The 19,893-nt window shown below is 45.6% G+C and overlaps 6 protein-coding genes across 6 annotated transcripts; all 6 read left to right on the top strand.

Annotated features, from left to right (window-relative positions):
* Nucleotides 1–1,300: 1,300 nt before the first annotated feature.
* Nucleotides 1,301–6,190, top strand: LOC131262813 (alpha-aminoadipic semialdehyde synthase, mitochondrial). The gene is made up of 6 exons (XM_058264892.1): nt 1,301–1,363; nt 1,544–1,690; nt 3,188–3,517; nt 3,593–5,543; nt 5,608–5,793; nt 5,919–6,190. The coding sequence occupies exons 1-6, from the start codon at nt 1,301–1,303 to the stop codon at nt 6,032–6,034; spliced, it is 2,793 nt and encodes a 930-aa protein (XP_058120875.1). The 3' UTR covers nt 6,035–6,190.
* A 1,627-nt stretch (nt 6,191–7,817) lies between these two features.
* On the top strand, nt 7,818–12,889 carry LOC131262821 (ethanolaminephosphotransferase 1). Its single transcript, XM_058264902.1, has 7 exons — nt 7,818–7,874; nt 10,257–10,509; nt 10,584–10,840; nt 10,924–11,078; nt 11,149–11,329; nt 11,407–11,655; nt 12,431–12,889. The coding sequence occupies exons 1-7, from the start codon at nt 7,818–7,820 to the stop codon at nt 12,464–12,466; spliced, it is 1,188 nt and encodes a 395-aa protein (XP_058120885.1). The 3' UTR covers nt 12,467–12,889.
* Nucleotides 12,890–13,207: 318 nt separating this feature from the next.
* LOC131264081 (uncharacterized) lies at nt 13,208–14,104 on the top strand. Its single transcript, XM_058266369.1, has 2 exons — nt 13,208–13,417; nt 13,487–14,104. Exons 1-2 carry the CDS (start codon nt 13,208–13,210, stop codon nt 14,102–14,104), a joined length of 828 nt encoding a protein of 275 aa, XP_058122352.1.
* Nucleotides 14,105–14,303: 199 nt separating this feature from the next.
* Nucleotides 14,304–15,251, top strand: LOC131262828 (uncharacterized). The gene is made up of 2 exons (XM_058264909.1): nt 14,304–14,510; nt 14,592–15,251. The coding sequence occupies exons 1-2, from the start codon at nt 14,304–14,306 to the stop codon at nt 15,249–15,251; spliced, it is 867 nt and encodes a 288-aa protein (XP_058120892.1).
* Nucleotides 15,252–15,754: 503 nt separating this feature from the next.
* LOC131264080 (uncharacterized) lies at nt 15,755–16,465 on the top strand. Its single transcript, XM_058266368.1, has one exon. The coding sequence runs from the start codon at nt 15,755–15,757 to the stop codon at nt 16,463–16,465; it is 711 nt and encodes a 236-aa protein (XP_058122351.1).
* A 2,408-nt stretch (nt 16,466–18,873) lies between these two features.
* LOC131264079 (uncharacterized) lies at nt 18,874–19,798 on the top strand. The gene is made up of 2 exons (XM_058266367.1): nt 18,874–19,080; nt 19,151–19,798. Exons 1-2 carry the CDS (start codon nt 18,874–18,876, stop codon nt 19,796–19,798), a joined length of 855 nt encoding a protein of 284 aa, XP_058122350.1.
* Nucleotides 19,799–19,893: the final 95 nt, after the last annotated feature.

Here is a 19,893-nt window from a genome sequence, read left to right as displayed (position 1 = left end):
ATGTGGGACAATGAATGTAGATGTTACCAAATCCGGTATTGATCGCCTGGTTATAAAATAGCGCAATATAGCTGCCATTTTTTCTTGAGCTTTTTTTGGTTTAACGTTCGAATCTTTGAAAGATCCGGGCGCGACTCCGAATGCCGAATTTTTTACCGACTAAACCACCTGACGGGCGCTACCCGCTTCTCCACTGGCCGTTACCGCCGGGCGTTTGAACCAGAGGTTGGGGCAGGGCTCATTGAAGAACTTTGACGCCGAAAGCCGCTTGGTCTCTCGCAAAGCCCTTGCGCTAGAAAGGTCCTGGTTGGCAGCATCAGCTGCACGACATCAGCGCCGGGTAGCACCTACGGCCCGACGTCGTGGCATTTGTTCTTGTGCTGGTAAACCGGCTGTTCGTTGCGGAATATACGGTGAGCACAAATCACATGGCAAATTAAAAAATGAGGGCGACATCTTTAAATATTCGTAGAATAATTAGATACCGACACGAGACAAACCGCATGTGTGATAGAAGCAGTCAATGTTGGTTTAGGGAGACCGAGAACTTTCCATTTTCCTAAAATGATATTATAATAAAAAAAAATAACGTAAGACATTTCACACATCTAAAGTCATGAATAATTTTAAATATGATAATAGTTTAGCGAAATACATTTCTACAATCAATCATTCGGGTAATAGGGTATATGATGCCTCGGCCGAGATCATCGTCTTTGTACTGGTTCACATTTGCGCCTGAACCTATGCAAAGCGTGACACAGGCATTCTTTTCGAAAATTTGTACGCTAACGCTCTTAAAAGAACATAATGGTTTCAAATAATCATGCAGTGATGGTTGATACATACAATAAAATTACAATACTATTATAGCCATAACCGAAAAACTAAATGCCGGGGCCTCATTTAGTCTTACCAAAAACATTAATCAAATATCCCCTTTCTTTTTCTTATGCGTAAGACTGTGTGAAAGAATGTTCGCTTGCATCGATACCAAAATGCATTTCCGCGTAAATTCCTCTTATCAGCATAGTGCTAATCCTGGCGGCGTCACACCACCAATACGAGCATCGTCAACAGCTTCCACGATCGTATAGGCAATAGCAGTCTCAAGTTCAGTGCAGAAAAGCATCCGATTCGCGATACTCTATCATTTGGCCACCACCAGTCACTACTCCCGGCCCTATCGCGCTGTCTGATACTGCCGACCATCGACTGGTGTCCGTGAACGAACCGAACTACCCCCCGGTCGACTGGTAACAGCACCAGTCAGTCTTGTTTCATCCGCCGAACCGTTAAGATGTTTCGTATTTTAAAATGTAGTGAACACTTATCAGCGCGACACTTTACCCGTGGCAAACATGTAAGCAAACCCGCTCGGCCGCTGCCGATCTGGTGATAGTGGACGGTCGAGCCTTCGAAACACGTGTGTGCAACGCTGTTTTGGCGTCGTTTCGTCGCTTTCAATACACTCACTAGTGAAAAAGCATTTAATTTCTAGGAATTCATTAACTAAAGGACCCGTCGTTTCAATTACTTTCAGACCGGGAAAGTGATCGCCATACGACGCGAGGATCAATCGGTATGGGAACGACGAGCCTCCTTTTCGCCCACGATGGTGAAAAAGCTCATCAAGCAGGGCGTCAAAGTGATAGTGCAACCGTCCAACCGAAGAGCCTACCCAATGCAGGTAAGTGTGTCACTATCGTGAACTACGCAAATCTCGCCTCAAGTGCACCCCGATAAGCGGATCTCCTCCACGTTGGCCCTGTTACCAAGGATTCGGCCCACACGCAAAGGGACAGTTGGTGACGAGGCGTCGTCCACTGTTCCTCGTCACTATCACTCTCGATTGAGCAACACCACGGCCTAAACCCTGTGCTCGTCGAGAGCACTGGCGATAGGGCGACCCTATCGCGACAAGATCGAAGAAGTTCAGCACTGGAAAACCAGTTGAACAACTCATTTAATGCCCAGCCCCTCCCCACAGCCACTTCGAAACTTTTCCACTCCGTAAGCCCTCTGGCAGATTCGGTGCTGGGCTCTTATCGGCCTGGCTCGAGACTTCAGGCATCTCGGGCACATGTTGTTCGGTACCGCGATAATGGTATGTAAGAAGAATCTGTTTTCTTCCGTTCCTCTTTGGAGTTGTCCCTGCCCGGAGGCCGAGCTTGTCTACCTTGCGCGGCACAAGCGGTCCTACTAATTCGGTGTCCAGCAGGATTTCGATAAGCTTGCGGTTGTTTAACTGTTTTTGCTGTCTTTTCAGTTGTTTTGTGCACTTGCTCGGTCAGTGTGTTAATGGCAGTCGGTGCATGTGCAATGTCGCCAGCCAGAGTTAATGCACTTTTTGAAAATGCCTATGTAGGGCAGATCCACTTTCGTTTCAGCCTCATTACGTACAACGTAGCACGTGAGCGTGTCTTTGAACGATGTTGTCCTAGCCCTTCGTGTATTTCAACGCGTTGTTCGTCCATTCTTCTTGTTCTTATCAGCAACCATGACCGCCCACTGACGATTGCCAGTTAATGTGCGCATCATCGGCACTACTTCGGTCTATCCGTTTGAAGCCGTTGTTATTGCAATTTGATTAAGTCCGATATCGCGCCGCCCAGATAAGGCATCATCCGTATGGCGCTTGTCGAAGGTCCACAAAGTCTTGATTCGGGGGCTGGTGGGAAAGGGGAACGCACCAAAAAATTAACAAACGAACCCGATGCGTAGACTGATAAGGAACGTCTGTCAGTCAATGGCGTTGCTGTACACACCTCCTTATTGAATCGTTGTTTTTCTTTTCTTCTGCCTGCTAGCGATTATGTCTTGTCGCACTCTTGAATGAATTGTTCATATCAACAATGATGCTATAGCGGGAAAGGGATTTTTTTAATTGTGCTCGCCCACGTGTCGACCGAATTGTTGTCAGCCAGTTGCGACGGGATCCTGTAACAAGGAAAACAATATGCAACAACGTTTGCTGATAGCGCTGAGAGGCAATGGCGTTGTGGTTTGCTTGCCCTAGAAAACATTTGAATTACGCATGTTTTCTGATGTGGACTTACAGGCAACATTTCTCCTACAACATTTTTTTTTATTTTTGAAGTTGTTTCTCAGCAGTGTAAGCCATTTGTTATACTTTTCTTCGTCTAAAAAGTTCTTCAAAGCTCATCATTGTCTTCGCTTCTTCTAGGCTTATCTAAATGCTGGCGCTACCGTTCAAGAAGACATAAGCGAGGCTTCGGTTATCTTCGGCGTCAAGCAGGTCCCCGTGGATGCGTTGATTCCGCAGAAAACCTATTGCTTCTTCTCGCACACGATCAAGGCGCAGGAATCCAACATGCCGCTGCTTGATGCCTGCCTGGAGAAGAACATCCGGCTGGTCGACTACGAGAAGCTGATGGATCGGAACGGGCAACGGTTGGTCGCGTTCGGCAAGTACGCCGGGGTGGCCGGCATGGTGAACATTTTGCACGGACTTGGACTGAGATTGCTCGCGCTAGGACACCACACTCCATTTATGGTATGTCTTTTGCGGAGGTTATTTAATTCATACGAAGAAAAAAAATCTAACATGTCGTCTCTTTGTTCCCGACAGCACGTGGGACCAGCACATAACTATCGCAACTCGTCCATGGCGCGCCAAGCCGTCCGTGATTGTGGGTACGAAATTTCCCTCGGTATGATGCCCAAATCGATCGGTCCGCTGACATTCATCTTTACCGGATCGGGTAACGTGTCGCAGGGTGCACAGGAAGTGTTCCAGGAACTTCCGGTGGAGTTTGTCCCACCGGAGATGTTACGCAAAGTGGCCGAGCATGGTTCTACCAACAAACTGTACGGGTGTGAGGTTAGCCGGTCGGATCATCTGGAGCGGCGGGAGGGTGGAGCATTCGATCCCGTCGAGTACGATCAGTACCCGGAGCGGTATACCTCCATATTCAGTAACCACATTGCCCCGTACGCGTCGGTCATTGTGAACGGAATCTACTGGGCGGTTGGAGCACCGAAGCTGATCACGATCCCAGACGCGAAGAACCTACTCCGGCCAGCCAATACACCCTGGTTGCCGACGAGCCGAGGTGCACCGGCACTTCCCCATCGTATGCTGGCCATTTGCGATATCTCCGCCGATCCGGGTGGTTCGATCGAGTTCATGAACGAGTGCACGACGATCGACACCCCGTTCTGTCTGTACGATGCCGATCGAAACAAGGACCAGAAAAGCTTCAAGGGCCCGGGAGTGCTCGTCTGCTCGATCGACAACATGCCCACACAGCTGCCCCGGGAATCGACGGACTTCTTCGGTGATCTGCTGTATCCGTACGCGCTGGACATCCTGCAGAGTGATGCCTCGCGACCATTGGAAGAGCACAGCTTCTGCCAACCGGTTGAAGGTGCTATTATCTGCAGCAACGGTCGCCTAACACCGGCCTACGAGTACATCAATGAGCTGCGGGAGGCCAACAACCGGTCGCGGCATAAGACGGAGGGCTCGTACGTGGGCAAGAAACGGGTGTTGGTGCTAGGAGCAGGGTTTGTGTCGGCCCCACTGGTCGAGTACCTGCACAGGGAGTCGAATGTGAGCATTAAGGTGGCTTCGCAGTATAAGGAGGAAGCCGATCGACTCGCCCATCGCTACCAGGGCGTCGAGTCGGTGTACGTGAATGTGCAGGACGAAAGTGCGGCCTTGCAGCACCTGTGCGAGGAAAGCGACGTGGTCGTGTCGCTGTTGCCCTATTCGCTGCACAGTGTAATAGCGAAGCACTGTATTGCCGGTCGAACACATCTGGTCACGGCAAGCTACGTCAACGATGAGATTAATGCATTGCATGGAGCTGCACGGGAAGCCGGGGTGACCATCATGAACGAGGTAGGACTCGATCCGGGTATCGATCATTTGCTGGCGCTCGAGTGCATCCAGGATGTGCAGGAGAATGGCGGAGTGGTGGAGTCATTCGTCAGCTTCTGCGGTGGTTTACCGGCACCGGAGCATTCCGATAATCCACTGCGCTACAAATTCTCCTGGTCGCCAAGAGGTGTTCTGCTAAACACCCTATCCTCGGCCAAGTACCTTAGCAAGGGCCAAGTGGTAGAGATTTCCGGTGGAGGTGAACTGATGTCGGCACCACGTGAACTCGAGTTCCTGCCCGGGTTCGCCCTGGAAGGGTTCCCTAACCGTGACTCAACCAAGTACCAATCACTGTACGGACTGACCAACATCAACACGCTGCTACGTGGCACCATCCGGTACAAGGGCTTCTCGGACACGATCAAACCGATGCAGCTGATCGGGTTGATCGATCCGAATCCGCATCCGCTGCTTCACCCCCACGGACCGGAACTGACCTGGCGGCAGCTGATCGTGAACATGCTCGGACTAGCCGATACGGACATTTTTATCGAAAATCTCAAGTACCGGCTGGCGGAGCGCGTTGGCACGATCGAGGGGCTGGAGGAGCTAGGACTGCTGGAGAATGCGCCTGTCGTCAAGATGGGCTCGCCATTGGACACACTCAGCTACTACCTCTCTCAGAAGCTTGCTTTTGGTAAGAAGATAAGCGCTTAAAGACACTACTTGCAAAATATCTAACCATCACATCCGCGTTTCAGCTGAAACCGAACGGGATTTGGTCGTGCTACGGCACGACGTTGGCATACGCTGGAACGATGGACGCCGCGAGGAGCGAGGAATCAACTTTGTCGTCTATGGCCAGCCGGCCTCGCAAGGGGGGCACTCCGCGATGGCCAAAACGGTCGGATTTCCGGCGGCCATTGCAGCCAAAATGATTATCGACGGTAGGTAGAGAGCCGAACCGGATAAGTCATAGGACATTGTTTGCCTAGAACGGTCGCTTTCCATTAGCCAGTGATATCTTGATATACAATCTTGGTTTCTGCTTCTATCATGTTCCCTTCCGCAGGCGAAATACAGCAGCGTGGCGTTGTGCTTCCTTTCTCGGCCGATATCTATCGACCCATGTTGGCCCGCCTGGAACAGGAAGGACTGACCGCTACGACCACAACGAAGATGCTCTAAAGAGAAAAGATCGAAAGGACTCTCGGTATTCGGAATTTTGTTGTTCGGACATCGGAATGAGAAGAATAAGATGTTACCATACAGTCAACGCAGGAATGGGACATCAATCGGCTTCATTATACGTATTGTTAGCGTATGTTTTAAATAAAACTAAATTTTATAAATCTAAATACAATGTATAAAAAAAATCGTTCACGAATTTATAATTGAGTATATTGCGTCTTCTGCTTATTTAGCAACTCGTTTGTTCTCGTTTGTCATGTGCACTAATTATTGTCCATAAACTAAGGAGGCCATCTACCCTGTGCCCAAGGCAGAGTCAAATGACGTATTCAGCCCCCACAAACAGCGCTTATCCGCACATGCTGATTCCATTGGGAATTGTGTTCATCCGATGGAGGAAAAAAATGCTTTAAATTTCTCTCAACTCTTATCAGTCGAGCTGCCATAACGGCACGAACGGCAAAGCGTCCCAAGGTTCATTTGGCCGTTTGAGAGAGGCACAACATTATTCATTCAAGCCATTAGACGAACGCGAACTCGTACTCGTAACGGCTGCGGCCAACTGCATCACGCTATTTATCGTCGTACGATCCGACGGCGGGTTCCGTTCTTGCGGGCCCAGTCGTTAGCGAACCACCGAGTGGAACGGAAGCATCCGGTGTCTCCGTCGGTTTCTTTGCTGTTCTGTTGGCCAAGAAGCCACACAAAGGTTCTACGTGAACTGGGCTTGTGCGAAACGAGTTGGTATGGTAACTGCCTGTCAAAAAAACAAGAAAGGTAGTTAAAATAGTGGAAAACAACGAGAAACAAATACCAAATAAATTGTACTCGGTACTGGTGTAATACGTTTGCATCGCATCGTGGCAGCTGTTTTACGCAAACTCATTCACACGTGTAGCAGCTACATGGACTAGTAGTGGATTAATCGCCGGGTACCTATCTGCTAGCCTCGGGCCCCATAAATCGGGCTCGATTAAACCTGATTGAATCGCCGTTAAGCCGCTGGCAATCGCACTCTCCGAGGTCCTGCACCCGGAATTGCGATAACGCACATCGAACCCGATCCGCCGGCAGTGACCTTCGCACCGTGGGCCGCGGATCCAAGCATACCGCGCGTTGACACCATTGAGACCCGATTGACGTACCGCGAAGCAGCTAATCGGCTTAGTAGACTGTGGTGTACGAGAGTGCTTGCGTGTACGTAATCCGGTAGCACTCGTGGTGGCGGAGCCTGCGCTACAACATCTTTTCGAGTGTGGAACACAATCGTTTGTTCGGTGGTAACGGGAACGCGAGTGCTCTTATCAACCGCGAGCAAACTAACGAACGGTCATCGTCGCGTGTCGACACACGGCGGATCACATACTACATCGCCGTCATCATCATCGCGGTGGCGCATCTCACTAAAACCTTCGCAGCCTACTCGAGCGGGGCCATTTAATCCAGCGCGACGAGAACAGCGGATTGATTAAGAACCGCGCCACTTTTGCCTCAGTGTGCGGGAACCGTGTACCGACGACCATGATTACAACTTGCCGGGTACGGTAATTAGTCTGGCAGTGACTGTCGAGTTGCACACCGTACGAGAATTTCGTCGCGTGTTTCCCGAGTTCGAGCGAGGAAGCTGTGTACGATCGGCCCAACGGTGAAGGTTATCCCAGTAAACCCGTAAACCTCGTGTTGCCCACTAGGGGCATCGAGTCTCGACGACCACGTGCATGTGTGTCGTGTCTATGTGTGCGTTCGTTTCCTAGTGGTTCATAAAACAACAGCAACAAACATGATTGGGATAAAGTATCTCAACGATGCCCACTTGAAGGGGTTCGAGAAGTACAAGGTAAGTTCCGTCTCCGGTACATCGACTACTGCGACGGTTCAGCACGACGTCCCTCCAACGTTTCGCGAGGGTGTTATGGTCAGCCGTATTTTTATTTCATTCTCTGAATGTGATAAGTGGCCCTAGCCGGCGATTGGGGCGGACGTGCAGTTCACTCGCGTAGAGAGATTCCGTTGGCACATGATGACGTTCCGGTGCGCGAGATCTCGTAGAAGTGGACTTCATAATCAACCCGGCTACTTTATGCCGGTGCACGCGTTAGCTCATAGGGCATGATTGAAAACGATTACGGAGTGCAGGCACGATAAGACGATCTTATCGCGCCGGGGAGGAATATCCACGAACGAACCCAATCGTACGATATTTATACTTGATGTCGTATGCGGCTTTAACTGTATCAACACAATTAGTTCAGATAACATTGGAATAGGGTTTTGTCGTTGCAATGGCCATAGCTAAGTCTAATTTTCCCATATTTCGATTTGGTTCGATTGGATTACGCTACAACACTTTGGATTGTGTTATTTATTGCCTAGTGGCAATGAATTAAGTAGGCCAGAAGTTTTTAAACTCTACGTCCACCATATTGCATCTTGATTTGATAAAATTTTTAAGACTTTTACACGGGATTGGAGTGGGTTTTACATTCTCAAACTTTTAATACAGTAGACTCTCGTTTACCTAAAAGAAAAATCTTCAATTAAATATGCTACATATGGTTTTACTTTTTATAAAACAAGGGACAAAATGTGGCAATTGTTGAAGTACCTCCTAATATATTATGTTGGGGAAAACTCTCAGTTGCATTCCTATCTTTTACTTTACTTCTTGCCAACTTGCCAGCGATAAAATGCTTCGATTGGCAAAATAAATACATCAATAATCACTGAATGGCGCTTTAAACATGATTCAATAAAATCTTTTTTTTTTCGCTGTATTTTATTGCAAACCAAGTGCGTACCTTTCCTCTTTGAGGAAAGTAAAAAAACATACTCAAAACAAAACTCAAACGCTGGAGGGGTTCGATAGATCTGAAACCGGAACAAAAACGTCCAACCCCAGTTGTTTACACCCGCTCGTCCTACGAACGCGCGTTCTGAATCGGCCCAACTGTGTTTTTGCTGGCGCGATCGACCTTATTTTACAATGATGCCGGTTTTGTATGACCATGATGGCGATTCACTTTCCATTTCGGAATAAATGTAACGGCTAGGAAAGGAGTTACGACTGACCTTATCGCTACCCGTAGGTTTGTATGGTGGAGGAAGAAGAGTGATGATCACGCTGGAAATGTTGGGCTTGTGGTCGTTTTAGCTAGAGGCCCGTCTAAACTATCCCTTACAACGGGGGCTAGTAGGCGCTGGAGTTGGGAAGCATATTGTTTAATTATTTGTACGCAGGGATGGTAAACATATAATGCAACCGAACCCGATTGAAAATATTTTATTTGATTGTATGGATGTCACTGTGTTCCCCCAAGCTCAAAGGGTTTTCACTATATAATAGCGGATTAAAAGTGTCATTCATGTAAATGCCGCGCAAGAAAACACACTAATACGCGATACTAATTACTATTTGTGGTGAAATAGAATACAGAAATCCACTCCATCCATCTTTTTGAAAACCACACACGATCATTAAGGAATTAAAGTCCACAGTTGAAGCATCGAACTCTACACAATGGCATTTTTCTTGTGTCCTTCCAACCAATCAGAACACATGGTGTGACTTCCATCGATGACCTATGGCCCATCATCGTCCCTTCTTCCTACCGCCATCCCACTCTGGTTACCCTTTTTTGATAGCGGAGGCGCCTTGTTACAGCTGGCGAAGCAAACAAGCAAAAAATACCCTTCCAATACTATCGGTTTGTGACCATTATTGTACCGTACGCGCTTTGGATCGATCAATCGTCAGGCCGAACCGCGAATATACGTACCCGGCCCTGTTTACACTCGACCCCAGCCGACATGTGAAGTGATTAACAAAGTGAAAATGTACTTCGCAATCGAAACCACAATGCACTATCTTGTGAACCGTCTGCTGGTGGTGATGACGAGTGCCCGAGGTTGGCCGCAGAAAACACGGGACGTTTTATTGATTCTCCGTCAATCTGAAACGAAACGGACCAAAAGTTATGAATAAGTCAGACGCTACTTAAAACCCTTTGAGGTGGTTTGACCTTCCAGGAGAATTTTAAATGATCGGTATAGGGAGTAGAAACTGTTTGAGGTGAATTTGAAATTTGACCATTGTCATATGCCCGGTGGTATTCACTCGAAAACTTTGGGTTTGATTTTTTTAAATGTACTTTGAATATTTTCACATCTTTTAACTAAATTATTGATTTCGTTCTTACACTTTCTTCCTATTCCAAACCAGTACAACTGTGTAGACACTAGTATTCTTAGCGTATATATTATGCACCCATTCTGGAACAAGGTGGTTCAATTCTGCCCCCGTTGGATTGCCCCGAATCTATTGACCTTTTCCGGATTCCTGCTGACGGTAGTAAACTTTTTCCTCATCGGATACTACGATCCTGATTTCCGAGCTGCCACGCGGACGCCCATACCCGTACCGGACTGGGTGTGGATTGTGGCAGCCATCAACCTGTTCGTCGCGTATACCCTGGGTGAGTTCCCGGAACGTTTGCGAGTAAAAAGTATATCCAACGACTTTATTTAATGCTTGCACCTTTCCTTCCAGATGGTATCGATGGTAAGCAGGCCCGAAGGACCGGAACCAGTGGACCACTCGGCGAGCTTTTCGATCATGGGCTCGATTCGTACTCAGCGGTACTTATACCGATCTATGTGTTTAGTATATTCGGGGCTGCCGATCTGCCCCCGGTTCGAATGTACTTCATTACGCTCAATGTCTTTCTAAACTTTTACCTGCCGCACGTGGAGAAATATATCACCGGTGTTATGTTTCTACCGTGGGGATATGATTTCGTTATGTGGGTGAGTGTTTAGATGGAACTTTAAATGCCATCGACCATCTAAAAATTATATTTTGTCTTTTCCTTTTCATTGCCTCTTATCAGGGCGTCTCGATCACACTAGCGATTACGGGGATATTCGGAGCAGCGTTTTGGCAGATTCCTATCCTTGGAATAAAACCGTGTCATATCTTCGAGGTCACACTTTACGTATCGGCAGTCATTACTAGTCATCCAATTATAATAAAAAATATTTACAAGTAGGTTTAAAAATGCTGTGATCACTTGGTCTGAATGGCATTAAAATTTAAATCATCTCCTTCATTTCAGATCTTACCGTGATAAAACGGGTAAAATGCGATCGTTCACCGAAGCAATAAGGCCGCTGGTGCCGCTAAGTAGTCTCTTCATTCTGTGCACGCTGTGGGTGCTGCTTTCTCGGAATGGCATTATCGACCTGGAGCCGCGATTGTACTTCGTCATGTGTGGCACACTATTTTCAAATATCTGTGTACGTAATCGAAAGCGACGCTACCACAACTATGATCCTGAAAACTAACGTGACGTTGCCTTATGTTTCCCTTTTAGTGTCGCCTCATCGTTTCACAAATGTCCGATACTAGGGCTGACCTATGGAATGGGCTCCTGAATCTGCTGTGTGTCACGACAGTCCTCGCCGTTTTGCCATACCCAGCGATTGGCCTACCGGAGTTGAGCATCGAACTGGAAAGGTATCTGCTCTACGGCCTGGCAGCCTGCGTGACGGTCGCTCACCTTCACTACGGGGCTGGTGTGGTACGGGAGATGTGTCACCACTTCCGGATTCGCTGCTTCAAAGTAAGACCGGACACCCCTAAGCCTACCGCAACAACTAACACCCGGCTAGATGTTAACCGTAATGGTAGCTACCCTAACAACCATCATCTTAACAAGAGTCAAAGAAAGCTAAAGTAGCGTGGAAGAAATGCTGTGTTACTGGAAAAAAGTGACACAACATGCCTCCAACTGATAGAAAACCAAATCCAATCTACCTACCAATCCAACCACCTACCAGACCATTCCAGGTCATCATTGGCATAACTCCCAGATTGACCACGGTCCTGTTTAACGGGATTTCAACCGCTTCCTTCCTGCACCTGTGCTGTGTCCTATAACCCCCCGTGTAGAGTGTCCACGTGTATCCGCTGAAGACGATGTTTAGATGTTCCTTTCCCGGTGACCAACAACCGGTACCAGATCAAACTATCAGTTTACGATAATTATTATGGTAGGCTATATTTGTGTGATGCTTTGTTAAACATTTGCTCCGCGGTGCTTAGAATTAACCTACTAGATACTCGTTGCATGGTGCTATCTGTTTGTTATCGCAATATCCAGTAGAATTAATTAGTATTTGTCCTGACCCCGGTCGTTTTCGTCCCGTTTGGGGTTTGCGTGTCCGTGGTAGATCAATAGCTATGAATATATAATAGAGCGCAAACTAATTCTATATTCTTTGATTTTTACTTCCGTTCATAACTACTTTTATTAAAACTATCTTCCCCTCTTTTCCTACACAATGCTCGATCAACGAACAAATCAAACCATAAAATACTCTTTAACTTACGCGAAGATTGCGCCACACGATAAGCCTTTACTTAGTTACTGAATGGAATCGCCAAAGCGTTCACATATGCAACGAACAAAAAGGATAAATAATGCAGGGCAGCATGCAAAACGCCAATTCAATGTAGGATTACGTAAAGAGGGGTAACAGTAAATATAGATTTTCCCTCAACCCATCACACCGGCAGCATGTTTTGTCGCATGTTATTAGGCGTTAGATGGTGTACAATTGAGACTTAACAAAAAAAAAACATCCTTTCCGAACGCAAACCACTCGTACACAGATTCCCACGGCTACGTTGCCTCAGACGGCTCCAACAACACCGGCGGACGACATGGAGGACATCGCACTGTGAGTGTTAGCAGTGGAAACGTCTCTTTACGGTCAACAAAAGGTGCTTCAGGTTTTATTATAGATAAAAATGTTATTCCTTAATCACCAGAAATTTGTATATCGTGCTCTATCCTATGTACATAAATAAAGAAAACACTTGTGGAAAAATTATAGAATACCTTTTATGACTTTGCTCAAAGTAAAATGGTTTGGTGCTGTAAACAGTGATCTCTTATCAGAGTTGAGAAATTTAAATAATTTTAAATTTATACTTGTAACCGACGCTACCGCTCGGCTGTCGTGGATCGCCACTTCGTAACATTATCCTCCACGTTAAAATCGTATACTTTCCTTTCTTTCTTTTCAATGGAATAAAAGATAAGATAATGCTCAGTGAACGACAATAATTTGCACATTCGCCAGTCGAGTGCGGACCATCAACACATGACGATGGCAACCGATCAAGAGCTGATTACTCTCGCGCCAAACGATTGGGCACACTTGCGGGATCTCTATCAGCGCGACTGGCCGCAGTACGAGGTGGCCTATGAAACTGTGCAAAATTACATCGATTGGGCTCATCAGCTGAATCACCCACCGGAAGTGACGTTCTACACCCTGCCGGAAAGCTGGCGCAAAGATGGCACCGTTATCATTGTGGTAAGCTAACTTGCTGATTAGCATAACTAAGTCGTACTACTTTTAGAGTTGGCTGAGTTTTATTTTCAGAGTGGTACATATATATTCATCTATACTCTGGATGAAACCCTCGACACGCTCCGCCGGACACTGTTGGCGTTCAAATGGAACCAGTCGTATTTGGTCGCCATGACGTACTACCGAGCGTTGGTGTTGGAAGTGTATAACACCTTGCGCTTGCAAAAGGTGCTCGACATCCCGAACATGTTCTACTACTTAAACCGTAAGAAAGCGGCCCAGTTTACCGTGGAGCTACCGGACGGATTTACCACTGGAAGAATATTTCCTGAGCACGCCACACTTATCAACGATCGGTGGCGGTTTAAATCTTCCAATTCCGAGGCTACAATTAAACGTCTTCTGCAACTTAACTACTCGATGGGCTTGTACGACCCGCAAGGGCAGCTAGTGGGGTGGTGCTTACGGGGTGAAAACGGAGCAGTTCAGATGTTGGATGTAGAGACAAAACGCAAGGGATATGGCACGATTGTACTCAAAGCGTTTGCAAAATACTTGGCAGCGAAAAAACTAAATACCTTTGCCTGTGTCGTTAGCCTTAACGAACCGTCGAAGGCGTTGTTCTTGAAGCTGGGCTTTGCAGAAATATGCGAAGTGGGCTATTTGATGAACGCTGTAGGATCAACGTGAACAATGGCACATAGTTATCGCGTGAACATTTTGCTTCCTTTATCATGCTTATTTTTGTAGATGAATTTAATAAAGTATGTGTTTGCAGTCTTCGAAAAAAAAGCAAAAACATTGCCATCGGTGCTGAGAACGGCCCCTTATCTAATCGAACGCAATCCACTCCCAATTGTACTCGTCTCTCAGTGCGTCTACGGCAGCCATGGTGAACGATCAGCTCGTGGAGATTCCTCGGTGCAATTGGGAAGAGTGGCGTGATTTGTACCTCCGTGACTGGCCACAGCACGAACTAGCGTACAACACTGTGCAAAACTACATTAACTGGTCGAAACGTGATCCGAAAGTAAAGGACCTTTCAATTTACAGTCTCAACGGAAGCTGGCGTGAGAATGGAACGTTCGTAATCATTGTGCGTCAAATTTAGATTTTGTTTTCAACATATTTTTTGTAAATATTTAAAACATGGATTGTCTAATTTTGCTTGTCTTAGGATCGAATTGAATTGTACATGCATACACTCGAGGAATCTTATGACACCCTTCGGCGAGCGTTGGAATTGGTCGACTGGGACTATTACTATGTTGCCGTGATGTGCCAGTACGAATCCCTGCTGTTTGAAACATTCAAAAAGCTCAACGTCAAGATCTTCGTAGCGCGACCCAACATTATGTACTTTCTGCCGAAAGAGGAAGCCCTCCAGCTTACCATCCAACTTCCAGAAGGGTTGCGGTTTGGTACACTACAACCGAAACACGCAAAAGTCATCAACGACCTGTGGCCACACCGAGAGACGGGATCCGAGTTTAGTTTAGAACGGCTTATCCGGTGGAACGTTTCAATGGGTCTTTTTGATGACAAGGAAGACGGAAAACTTCTCGGTTGGTGTCTACTCACGCAGAACGGTGTTATAGGAACGCTCGGTGTGGCCGAGCGACGAAAGGGCTACGGTACGCTAGTGGTTAAAGGGTTCGCAAAGAAATTGGCAGAAATTGGGCTCAACTCTTACGCAAGTGTTCTAGTTGAGAACGAAGCATCGAATGCAATGTTTAAAGGCATTGGATTCAAACCCATTAGGCAAGTGAACTATATAAGAAATTGCGAGCGGAAGTTTGTAGAGTGGAGCTCAGGTGCTGAACTAACCTTCAATTGAACGTTAAGTTAAGTCAAATTAAAAAGCGTATGAACTCAATTAAAACATAAAATGTATGGAATAACTGAACAACCGTAAGGTGCATCCATGGAGAAATTCACGTTGTCTCCAAAACAAGTTCTTCTCTTTCGGGTTTCTCTACAACATCTGGTGTCTCTTTGGATCTCTGCTGCTTCATGGTGTGCTACGATAAGACACACCAAACAAAGTGCGGTTCTTTGTTTCTAGATTAGGACTCAGTAACATCGTAGCCATCATCGTGATAGCATACATCTGGAAGATGATAAGCAACGAACTCAGTACCATACCCATCGAGGACTTGCCGGATCTTCAACGTATGTACCTACGAGACTGGCCTAATCATGAGACACCGTACAGCGTTGTCGAGAATTACATCAGATGGTATAAGATTGACCGGAAGCTGAAGGACGTTGCCATTTTATCGCTCGCCGAAACGTGGCGGAACACTGGCACATTTATTGTACAGGTGAGATTCTATTAAGATGTTAAAAACATGTCCCAAGTTGATACTGATACATCGTTACGCTGCCCGCGTGGATACGCAGGATCGGTACAAACTCTACTTCTATTCCCTCGAAGATAACAACAACACTCTTATTCGTGCACTGAAACTGGTTGATTGGGACTACTCGTGGAAAATATATGCATGCCATTCAAAGCACTGGGCCGCGTTTTGTGAAGTTCAGGAAAAGCATAGTATAGAGCTGCAGTGGAAAACAATCACCGAAACACGATACATGAGCAAAGAACAAGCACTGTTGATCAATATCGAACTTCCTGCTGGAGTTCGCCTGGGTACTGTGTCGGCCGAGCATGTTCCAACGATTAACAAAATATGGCCCCACATGACCATCGGAACAGAGTTTGCTATCAAACGCCTTATTTTGTGGAACGAATCCGTTGCCCTGTTCGACGAGTCCTCTAATGAGCTGTTGGCCTGGTGTTTACAGCTTATGACTGGAGCGCACGGTGTCCTCCAGGTTCCTATCGAACACAGCCGCAAAGGCTACGGTACAATTATCGCCAAAGCTATGGCCAAGAAGCTCGCCAAAATGGGACATAATTCCTACGCATACGTCACGGACACTAACGAACCTTCTAGAGCGTTGTTTGACAAAATAGGCTTTCAGAACGTAGGCACTATGTGCTGGGCTCGTACTGTTCCGCGGAAACTCGTCGAATGGGATCACTAGGTGGCGATGATTCGTTAATCAGCTGAGTAAACAACCTGTACAACGTTCTGTAGTATGTGTATTTTTCATCGCTAAAAAGAGAAACTTACACCGCAATCTATCAAGCATTTTGTCGATGTTCCTCTGAGATGATTCAGTAGCTTCCAAACAATTGAGCATTCACGCCTACTGCCGCTATATTGAGCGTACACCTAAACGAGCGTTGGTTTTTCCTTTATAACTCGCTCAAACGCAGACCTAAATTAATTGTATAAACGTAGTTTAATAACAAATTTATCAGAATAAAATACACACTTTGTTTTCCCGTAACTTGTTTGAATTTTTAAATAGTTAGTTTAGTAAATATCAATGAATGAAAATTTAAATAGTTAGTTTAATAATAAATGAAAAAGGGCCATTTTCTTCATCGCAAAATTGAGCATACAGCTCTGTGTACATCACAATATTGGAATTAAATTGGAATCAAATAAAAAAACATTTAGTTCATATTTTTTATGACTATCTTTGAGACCCAATACTGCTTGCAATTGTTTCAGCATCGATTCCACTAATTTTTGATCATCACAGACGGAATACTATTCCATATACCCTGTGTGGCACCCAGTGCAAATTCATGGGCAATAGTGTAATGGATGCGGGATGTAACAAAGGGCTCTACAGAAAAAAAGGCTTCACAGACCGAAGAGCGACAGATGTCAGTACAGTGATGAACTAGACCATGTGCAAATAACGAACTGATCAAGTGCAGATAAGGTGAAATGAAAATAAATTTAAAAAACGAGGTATAACACCCTGCATCGGAGTTTTCAGTTCTCTGTTCTACCTTGGCATTGGTCGATCGTTGTTTTTCAACGCCCTCTAAATGTGCCATTAAATTGAGGTCTATTCATCTGGGGATGTGTTTTGAGTATCTTAAGAACATTATACGATACCAGTACCGTATGACGTACCAAGTGAGGTTTAAATTGTTGTTCGGTTGACTTGAGGCGGTATTCATAAAGTAAGATCAATTTCCAAACGATAGGATATTTGTAATGTTTCAGAATGTTTAAATAACCCATTTTGTCCACGGCAGTTTCGCTGATCTACAAAGTTTAAGTTCCTTCAGCTGTCTTTGGACTTTACAGCACAACGCTGTCTTCAGCGTGCTTGACTGTTGGATACAAATGGCATCGAATCAGGTTTCTATCTTATCTACTGCCTATTTTGAGACCCAAAAATATTAATTTAAGACTAATCAATGAACAAGACCGGATTCCCGACCTCGTTTGATGTCACAACATACTTCATTTCCAAATCACAGTTCCTTCAACAGGTACACTTTTCGAAAGATAGTTTTTTTGGGGCGATTGACGTACCTTCTAAGAGTGTTAAGTAATTGCTAGGCCTGTTCTGGAATGCTTGTTAAGGATTCATTCTTAGCCCAAGAGCTATTCTTCGTTCGCCGGCTGTTATACAAATCAAATTCATCCTCTGTCGGTAAGATTTTATGGTGTTTAAATTTGTAACTGCTTTGTAGGACATGACCATTTGACCACTAGTCCTAGTCCCCGTAACAACTGTGCGTGACAAAACATATCCTTGGAATCCCTGGATTTTGGTACCCCTGGAATCCCTCATACTACAAAATAAACATTACATTTAGTAGTCATATGATAAATAACATCGTATAAAATAAATCAAATCAGTTAAAATAAATCAAATAGTATGACTGATTTGTTACTTAAATTAGTTACAACAGCACACTTAAAAGCAAGATCAATCAAAAGACAGGTCGGGTCAAAGCTATTATCAGCTCCGAAATTGTTAGCTTAGCTTAGCTTGAAAAGTGTTTACAAAAATATATCCGGTATGTGGAAGATCTTCTCAAAAATATTTTAACACTTTGCCGTCCGCAGTTGTGACAGCCTGAATTGTGCGGGCGTCACAGTGTTAAACGAAATAGGTACATGGAAATTCTGCATCACAGTGTCCATGGCCTCGGATAGAAACTACTCTTCTGTGTAAAGTCAAAGGATATGGATCCTGTTGATCGCCATGATTGGCGAAATAAAGTTTGATGGTCTTCCTCACGCGCATGCCTCAATTGCTTGCTGTGTTGACAAAACATACCAAACTTGCAGTTTTATCCCACTTTCCTGACTGTTCGTAAAAGATAAACAAAATTCAAACCAACTGTCAACAATATTGCCACAGATTCTGGCTCGTTACATGGTATGCTGCAACCTCTTTTTTCATTCATCTTAGGTGCATCCATAGATTACACTCTACAACATGTAAGTTCTCTTTGTATCTCTAATGTTTCATGGTGTGCTACGATAAGACTTCAAACAAGGTGCGGTTCTTTGCTTCTAGATTAATGATTTAGTTACATCGTAACCATCGTCGTGATAGCATATCTCTGGAAGATGGCAAGCAACGAGCTCACTATCATACCCATCGAGGACTTGCCGGATCTTCAACGTATGTACCTACGAGACTGGCCTAATCATGAGACACCGTACAGCGTTGTCGAGAATTACATCAGATGGTATAAGATCGACCGTAAGCTGAAGGATGTTGCCATTTTATCGCTTCATGAAACGTGGCGTAAGACTGGCACATTTATTGTACAGGTGAGATTCTATTAAGATGTAAAAATGATGTCCAAGTTGATACTGATATATTGTCTGATTTGATACGCAGGATCGGTATAAACTCTATTTCTATTCGCTCGAAGATACCAACAGCACACTTATTCGGGCACTGGAACTGGTTGATTGGGACTATTCGTGGAAGATATATGCATGCCACCCAAAGCACTGGGCCGCGTTTTGTGAAGTTCAGGAAAAGCATAGTATAGAGCTACAGTGGAAATCAATCACCGATACACGATACATGAGCAAAGAACAAGCACTGTTGATCAATATCGAACTTCCTGCTGGAGTTCGCCTGGGTACTCTGTCGGTCGAGCATGCTCGAACAGTTAACGAAATGTGGCCTCACGTGGCCGTCGGATCAGAGTTTATTATGAAACGCTTTATCTTGTGGAACGAAAACGTTGCCCTGTTCGATGAGTCCTCTAACGAGCTGTTGGCCTGGTGTTTACAACTTCTGACTGGAGCGCACGGTATCCTCCAGGTTCCTATCGAACACAGCCGCAAAGGCTACGGTACGATTATTCTCAAAGCTATGGCTAAGAAGCTCGCCAAAGTGGGTTATAATTCGTACGCATACGTCATCAACACAAACGAACCTTCTAGGGCGTTGTTTGACAAGGTTGGCTTTCAGAACGTAGGCACTATGTACTGGGCTCGTACTGTTGCTAGGAAACTTGTCGAATGGGATCACTAGATGGTGATGATTCGTTAATCAACTGAGTAATCGACTATTCTGTAGTATGTGAGTTATTCATCGCTAAAAAATCCTATTTATTCGACTTGTCAGAA

Source organism: Anopheles coustani, chromosome 2 (genome assembly GCF_943734705.1).
Source record: "Anopheles coustani chromosome 2, idAnoCousDA_361_x.2, whole genome shotgun sequence".
Taxonomy (NCBI): Eukaryota; Metazoa; Arthropoda; class Insecta; order Diptera; family Culicidae; genus Anopheles; species Anopheles coustani.
The sequence above is the reverse complement of the archived record's forward strand: the minus strand, read 5'-3'. Positions and strand labels throughout refer to the sequence as shown.